Source organism: Elaeis guineensis, chromosome 1 (genome assembly GCF_000442705.2).
Source record: "Elaeis guineensis isolate ETL-2024a chromosome 1, EG11, whole genome shotgun sequence".
NCBI lineage: Eukaryota > Viridiplantae > Streptophyta > Magnoliopsida > Arecales > Arecaceae > Elaeis > Elaeis guineensis.
Genome location: NC_025993.2, coordinates 177,417,853 through 177,426,608, shown reverse-complemented (window position 1 = coordinate 177,426,608; position 8,756 = coordinate 177,417,853). Strand labels below are relative to the sequence as shown.

Sequence of the window (8,756 nt, the reverse complement as noted above, 5' to 3'; positions counted from 1 at the left end):
TCTTTGACCCATGATTTGATGGTCTTTACTGGATGGCTTCTGATGTCCTACAAAATAGTTCGACAGTGGTACACCTTTTCACAGGCCAAAATGTTAAACATTTCGAGATTTTAAAGTTGGACTTTTCTCAACCCAAAAACTACTTCGAATTAATGGACCGAGACTTTTCAACTGGATACCCCGGCCCCGAATCCAGGACGGCCCAACTGCAATCGGGCCAGCCTGCAAACGCGGCGCCCCCCGCTTCTCCAAATCAGAAAACAGGGGACGAATCCCCTGCTTCTTGCCATCGCGAACACCCGCCCCCAACTCCACCGCCTCTCTCCAGCGTTCTCCTTTCTCTCTCCACCACCTCCATCACCTCGTATCTCTCTCTCTCTGGAGCAAGAAGAAAACAAGGGGAAGAGCAAAGAGGTAGAGGAAACCAATCGTCCCTTACATGCACACACTCTCTCTCTCTATTTCTTTACACTTATTCACCCTCTCTTTCCCTCTTTATTTCTTTCATCAGTCTCTAATTCCCTTGCTAACCTGCTGCCACTATTAATTTAAGGTTACTGCAGAGAAAAATTTGGAGGAGGAGATGATGAGGGACACGCCAATCTATTGAAGCTGCTATCAAGGTAAGTTTCCAGCCTTTTTTCAAGCCAGAATTTGTGATGGAAGTAATCTTGGCAGGTTTGGGCAAAGATTAAATTTCTGAATTCTATGGATATCGGGTAACAATCGATGAAGGGATTGGGAGGATTTTATGTGTTTTGATGGTGATCTCGGGACATGCAAGTTCTTCCCTGTCTTAACTTGAAATTGGAGGAGTATTTTAATCTAAAATTTTAATTGGAAATTGCTAACTCATGGATCCAATAGAACCGAAAATTTTGAGAAATTTTGAAGGATGTTAGCTTGCTCAATTAAATCGTTGAAGTGGCCTGACATGCAAACAAGAGTAAAAGAGAGTGCCGACTTTATATATATATATTGATAGACTACTTTGTATTTGATCAGAACCTTACTTATACTTAGTGTTTTAGTAAAATTTTTGGTAACCTAATAATATTTTTCTTTGGATCTGAAAAGTTTCTAGTAGTATTTCACGAGGATGGTATGAAAAATTGCTGTATCACAATAGTTGTATAAAACAAGGCAAATTTTAAAGCCCTGATTTGGATTAATTATTTTACTACTAAGATATAAAATTAGCTCCTAAAATATGAAATTTTAGAAGTGGTGTGCGTTGCTTATTAAATCTAAATTGGTGATTTTAGGATGTTCTAGTAGGGAGAACTAAAACTTATGTTAGATTAGCTGGTAATGGTATCTGTTAGATAAGATAGGATCTTTAGCTTATGTTTTATAAATCACAAAACTAATATTATTTCTCTTGAGCCATTGCGATGTGAGAAGTACACCAAGGTTCTATCTTTGGTTTTAACATCTTTGGTCTTTCCTCTTCTTTATACTCTCTCATTTATATTTGTATGTACTGATGGGTATCATATAAACTGCCACGTATATGGAGAGAGAGAGACTAAGAGCCCCTTATATTTAGAGTGTCACAGTGATCCTTCCCATCAAGAGTCTTTGAGATATCCATTATTGATTCTTTATTTGATAGGTTATCATTTTGTATGCTTGTGAGGCTAACTATTCATGTGTGCGCACGCCTGCGTGCGTGCATGGGCGGTGGATTGCCGCATTCCTCGGCTCTAGTTTAGGTTTGGGGCGTGACAAGAGCTAGCTGAAAATATAAATTTAGACTATATAAATTTGATTTTTTTTTTTGGATGCAATGGGAGGTTATAAAACCTCATGGGAGAAATAAAAATATACAGGCTAGTGTCTAATAAATTGAGTATAAGTAGCATCAATTAGAACAAGAAACATGATACGTTGGGATAACTCAATTAAAGAATTGAAGGCCAAATTAGCATGCAAACTAGAAAAATGATCTGCTGATTGGTTGCCCTCTCTTAGCACATAGAAAATAAAAAATGAATGTATTATGGTGTAAAAGAAAGGGCATCATTAGTCCCACATTGGTTGTTTTCATGTAAGAACTTTGGTCATTTAGAGTCTCACGGTTTTGTCTTTTAAAAAGTACCTCACGTGAGAAGGATGATTCTTTCCTATATAAATTAGATTCTCTTTTGATTCCAACCAATATGAGACTAATGATGTCCTTGTTTTTATACCATAACATAGCTCCCTGAGTCAAGAAAAAATCTGTGTACTTCTGTGTTTAGGCGAAAGGAGCTCCACAGTCCATGGAGAGTGATGTCTTTTTTCTAGTATCATTTTTGGATTTCAGTGGATCTTGATCATTTAAAATCTCACGATTGTACTCTTTAAAAGATGGCTCATGTGGGAAGGATAGTCCTTTCCTATATAAATTAAATTCTCTCTTTACTTTAATCAATGTGAGACCAATGATATTCTTTCTTCTATATCACAACAGAATGCAACATAGTAGCGCAATGCAAAATGTCAGGGAGTAGAAGATGAAGTGAAAAAGATGGACTAAAGGGCATGTCCAAATTCTTTTTAATACATTCTACTACTGTGAGTGAATCGCCTTCAAGGCAAACCTTTGTGTGTTTCAGATGTCGGATAGCCAATAGAAAATCTTCCCAAGCTGCTCGAAGTTCAGCTTGGAGTATCGAAGTAGTTTGAAACTTTCTTGATCCAGCATATAATACAAGGCCTGTTTCAACCCTTACGATATATAAAACCGACGCCAGCCTCCTCCCCTTTCAATGATGCATCAAAATTAACCTTTACGAAACCACAGGGTGGGGGTACCCAAGAAACAAACCTTGATGGAGGTAGTAATGAGCACCCCAAGCTGTCAGTATCCCAGTGCCGTAAGTACGTTGATATAGCTGTATAAATCGAATTTAAGACTCAGTAATTTGCTGGGTTGGATCATATATAAATAAGATGCTCAGACGGACATCCCAAGTTATCCAAGACCATGTTCGGTACTTAGACTAATGAAATTGATAGCGTCCCGTCGTTACTTCGTTCCTAAGGAAGCCCAGACAAGGCATTTAATTTTAAGAAACATCAATATCATAATGAAAATGCTTTGAGACTCCCGTAAATCATATAGAAAAAGTTCATCAGGCCCACAATCATTGACATGGCAACTTCACAACCAATCAATCTACCACCAAATTTGGCAACAAAGTCCGGAGTTACATCAAGCTTTCCGCCTGGCAAGTAGATTGTTCATGTACAGTTTATAACAGCTGTACAGGTATTACCATTTGGCACACCATGACATAGTAAAGAGTTTGCTCAGGATTGCCAACGAAGAAATGAGAAATTCGAGTCCAATTAAAAGATTCCCTAGATATTCAAGTGCGAACCCAATTTAACTTAAAAAAGTTACACCCCGTACTAATTATTCCATGTAGGACTGAATTTACATGTAATTCTCAACATCTTGTTCTCTCATAAAATTATAAAATCTAAAAGGTGAATCTTGATTTCAAGGCATTGCTATTGTTACATATAAAAAGGCCATAATGATATATGGGATGCTAGTTGGCTTTATCATCTAACAACTAAATAAGTAAAAAATATATTTTTCTTTTTGAAAATAACTTGCAAACCATAAATTTATAATTTAAAATTATTATTAATTATTATTTAAAAGAATAGATAGAAATTTTCTTATATTCATTTAATGAATGATGATTCGGATAACATTGCACGGTCTTGAAAGAAACAGCCTTGTAGAGACTGATTTGTATGTTTTTTCTTATTTTTTTTGCTAACTATCTTATTATTGAGACAGATTTTGTCATTGTAGTGATCCGACTATAAAACTATAAGTAGGAAGCAATTTTCTATCATCTTCCGTAGGATACTGCGATTTAGCTGTTGGGTTGCGTAGACCTCATCATTCATCGTATTTTCAGAATGGCAAATTTATTCGATCTTTCAGCGATGTTTTATTTTCTGACTCTTCCGAATGTATTCATATAAGATTTATACGAATACTTTATTTTTAACAAAAAAATAAAAAATAAATATTTAATAATTTGATATTATTTTAAAAGATTAAACAGATAGATAATTTTCAAAAATGAAATTGAAAAGTCCGACATATTTTGGATAGATTATATTTGTTGTTATCCGTCACCTTGGAGAATCCGGCACTGGCCCCATATTTTGGATACCAAATCACGTCAAACCACATAATGTCCAAAGCCAACTCATTTTCTTATCAACACCCTAATCAGGCAATCACAATCTAATTCACATTGTGGCTTTCGACAAGTTTCTAAGCGGCCGAGTTGACTTTGACGGCGTTGAAGGTTGACCAGGCCCCTAGTTAACTCCACCTCCCGGTGAGATTAACAAAACGGACCTCCGACATTCCTAGAGCACAAGAGCCCATGCGTGAAAGCTAAGCAAAGGAAGATATGTTAATTATTGGTGAGGTAAGTGCGCATGGACATGACCAGAACCTAATCCTTTGAGTGGGGAAATTGTTCTCTCTTTCTTAGTGGGGGGAGTATTCTTTTCCTTTCCCCTGTCTCATGCATCAAAAATAGTTTCATATTACAAGTACAAATATCTTCCAGTCATCATGAAGATTGAAGACATATTGGTTTGCAGCTCTCCATATATCATCACATCTTTCTTCTTCTCTTAGGGAGAATGGAGGGAGCTAGTCCTGGTGTTGATGGAATCCAAGCAGCTAGGACCCCAGGTTACAACATTGGGTCATCGCCATCAAGGTCGATGCAAGTACCGGGATATCTTCTTCGTATTGTAGCCATAGTTCTGTCATTCATATCAGCAATTGTGATGGGAGTTGCCAAGGAGGCTGTGACGGTCATCGTAAGCAATGATTCTGGCGAGACAACTTATCCTGGCTCGATCAAGTCCAGATACTCCTCTGCCTTTGTGTAAGCCCTTCTCCTTCAAACACACTCACCCCCATATATATATATATATATATATATATATATATATATATATGGATTCATGTAATAATACATCCATGCTTAAACCATCTTCCACAATTTTTTGTGATATGGAACAATCATTGTTTGAATTTCACAACTACCAAGTCAAACCCAATTCAATTTTTTTTTTTTTTTTTTTGAATGAAAGGGAGGTAGGGAGAGTCATCTGGCTTTTATTTAGAAAAAAAATTACAGGATAGAAGATAGAAGGTTTAAAGAAGTTATATTACAGCTGGTATATATATGAACAAGATTAAAAAAAAAAAAAAAGAGAAAAGAAAAAGTATGTTAGCCTTCATGAAGATCTTCACCCAATTCAAACTAACAAACTCTAGAATTGTTAGCATACATAATATCTTATTTCGAAGGATATTGGCTGATTAACTGGTTGAGATTGTAACTTATAGGTTTCGAAAATAAGTCTAGACTCTGATTTTGCAGTCATGAGATCAATCAAGACTACAATTTTAGTTTAATTTAGGTTACATTAAATTGGGGATTCACTGCAAATTATGGGTTGAGTTTGGGTTTGATCGAACCTCAACATAGAATCCACTGCCGGCCCTGGGGCGGGTCAAAGCGGGCGACCGCCCCAGGCCCCTATTTTTTTTTTTTGTCAGGCGCCTGTCTTTAATACGAAGGGTAAAGCCATCAGCACACTAGTATAAAAGATGATTGTGGATAAGTAATTAAAGCTTCTAAGTGCAGGATAGATGCTCGAGAAAATATCATACCCCTGACATAGAGCGGCCTCATAATTTTTTTTTAAATTTTCTTCTTTTGCTTTCATGATTCGATTGTTTTCTTTTTAAATTTTGGCTGACTCGTATGGAAGGAAGAATGGGATGATTGTGGATAACTAAAACTTCTAAGTGCGTGCCGTGTGGATGCTTGGAAAAATAGCAAATGCATGGCATAAAGCAGTCTCGTACTTGCCCTTCTTTTCATTTTCCTTTTTCTCCATTTGATTGTTCTATTTCCCAAATGGCTACTGAAACTACATTCAGCAAGTTACCGTCAACACGCATGTAAAAGCAGTCCTGTTTTCTTTTTTCCCTTGGTCGAGGGACGCCGTGTTGGCTCCACCGGACTAAAACTCCTATCAAGCTGATGCGAAATTTTTTGGTTAGACCAGGTTTACCAATGAGTAGGTGGAACAGTCCAATCACGAATAAACATGTACAAACATGTTTTTCCCCTTTCATCTTTTTGTTTACCTTTATATGTGTTAGCTTGTGGTTGAACCGGTCCGCCTCTAAGCTGCTGAACCTAGCCTAACAAATAATTTCTCCAATCTGATGGAGCTTTTAAACCAAGAAAGCAAGACGCAAGGTTACAGAGAAATTCATTGCATCAGAACATCTGGCTAGCACCGGGGTTGTCCTTGGATTCGTGAAATGTCGATCTCACGATTGGTGGCAAAATGGGCGATCGCTCATGATTTCTGGAAATTTAGCGGTTCTTCCTGACAGTGATGAGGCCCTGGGTACAGTGGTGAGGCCTTTGGTACAGACAGGCCCCAGGTCTAAAAAATATCAGGACCGGCCCTGATAGAATCTTGGGTTGGATTGATTAGGATGTCCAATATCCCAATACATCCATCCTAGGAGGAGGCCAATTTACCCAAAACTTTATCCAATCTGAATTCAAAAGGAGTCAGCAAATGCTTGCCCAAGCTAATTGGACAAAGCTAGATATGCAGGTAAGGATTGCATCCCTTGTTTACATGCCTAGTTCTAGATATCCACTCAAGAACTGCAGCATTTATCTTGATGTTCTTATTCTAGTTGCACCTTTGCATGATTTCAACAGTCTGTTCTTTGTCTGGTTTTATGGCAGAAGCTAACTAAAGTTCTTCTTTATCCTTGGTCTTTTACCATTAACAGGTACCTTATTGTGGTTAATGTGATTGTGCTCATCTACTCAATAATCTCTCTGGCACTGGCTCTTCTAAATAGAGGTGGCTCAAGGAGAATAGCTATGCACTTGTCCATTGCCGATTTGGTCATGGTGGTTCTCCTCTTCTCAAGTACTGGTGCAGCAGCTGCGATCAGTGTCGTCGCCGACAAGGGGCTACCACGATATGCTTGGCCCAAATTTTGCTATGTACTTCATACATTCTGCGGGCATATTAAGGCCTCCATCGTCTTGTCGATGTTCGCATCATTGGCTTATTTGCTACTAGTTGTACTTTGGATCATTGACCTCCACCTGCGGTCTTAATAGATTTTTTGATCAGTTTGGTGATAGATAGACAAACATTTTTAAGTTCAATGTACAGTTTATCGAAAAAAGAGTGTGATTTCTGATCGTTTTTTGGAATATTGTATTGGTCATGCCTTAGTTTATCATAAGACTGGTGAAACTGCAAATATGAATTGAGATTTGTGAATAAAGAATGTTTATAGTATAAATCGAGTTCTTACCGAAACAAACAGTTTAAGAATATTATGCTCGAATGGGTTTTGCTATGGTACTCCTTCATTCCGTAGCTTTTTCCTGCGCTCTTATGGTGATCCAATTATTGCAAAATGAACAACCAAGATGGCATTTTGATTCCATTGCTTTGGTGAGGGCAAGGGAGGACATCGCAAAGAGAGCTACCTCCTTTGCTGCTTGCTCATAAATGTTTAGCAATTGAAAGCTATACTCATATTGTCACGCCCCCGATCCGAGATTGTGAATCAAGGGTCATGGCAACTGCCGCATACTCATAGAAAACTCTTCCCATAAGCATGCAAGGCATCTTATTATGCTATCCTAAAATAACAGTAGAATAATTAGTCAATAATTTAAATCCAAAACATAACTATCTAAATTTCTTCTTTAATATCTTAATAAATTCAACAATAATTCATAGGTCTTACATCAAATTCAATAAGACTTTCAACCTAAATTAAAAATATGGAGATTCTGCTTCTGATCACTCTTCCATTCATATCTTGTATCATCTTAATTCCTCAACATCTGTAAAAACAGTAAAATAGGAGGTAATGAGCTAGACAGCTCAGTAAGCAATGATCACTTTTCAACAGATTTCATCAGACATTTAAGTAAATAATCATTTATAGAAAATAAGCATATCGAGTTCATTAATTCGAAATCAATTTCCAATTATGCAATATAGTTCATGCCAAATTTATTTCTTTTTCAAAATTTAAGTTTCTTTCGAGATTTCAATTTCTTTCGTTCTTTAATTTTTTTCGTCAACCATGAGCTATGACCACATTTTTCCTGTGGCAGGATCATAACACCGCGTATCTTCTTGCGGTGAGCTGCGAATCATCTGGCAGCAAAGTCTTTTAGAATCGCTGGTCTCTCTAGCGGTTTGTCGCTGGTCTCTCTGACGACGTAAACCCTCAGGACAAATCAATTGTCAACGTATATGTCCCCATTAGCAGAGTCCTTTACATAGTCAGGTTGTCAATTCATATTGTTCTTATATCAGAATTCTTCATAAATCATATTTCATATTCTAATTTCGATAATAAAATATATAATCATGTAGTATCGAAATCAATTAAAATAATGCATCATGAAATCAATATGTTCAATCATGCTTCATCATAACATTTCAAATAAAATATTTTTATAACAAAATATCATTCATCCAATTTATGTATCGTTTCACAAATCATGTCAGAAAAATATATTATAATTTACCGATAAATTTAGAAAAAATGAAACATTACTTACCTCGAACGCATTCTAATAAATCCACATAATTCTATAAATTTTTTTTCAAAAATTTTGTTCGTAGATCATATTGCGATATTC

General features: G+C 36.7%; 1 protein-coding gene across 2 annotated transcripts; it reads left to right on the top strand.

Moving 5' to 3' along the window:
* The first annotated feature begins 260 nt into the window (after positions 1 to 260).
* Positions 261 to 7,393, top strand: LOC105032113 (CASP-like protein 1E1). 2 transcript variants are annotated; one of them, XM_073249895.1, is made up of 4 exons: positions 261 to 414; positions 554 to 623; positions 4,664 to 4,919; positions 6,866 to 7,393. In XM_073249895.1, exons 3-4 carry the CDS (start codon positions 4,669 to 4,671, stop codon positions 7,200 to 7,202), a joined length of 588 nt encoding a protein of 195 aa, XP_073105996.1. In that variant the 5' UTR covers positions 261 to 414; positions 554 to 623; positions 4,664 to 4,668; the 3' UTR covers positions 7,203 to 7,393. The 2 variants fall into 2 exon arrangements, with proteins under 2 accessions (XP_073105996.1, XP_073105998.1); XM_073249897.1 differs by lacking the exons at positions 261 to 414; positions 554 to 623 and having other exon boundaries at positions 4,472 to 4,919.
* The last annotated feature ends 1,363 nt before the right edge of the window (positions 7,394 to 8,756 follow it).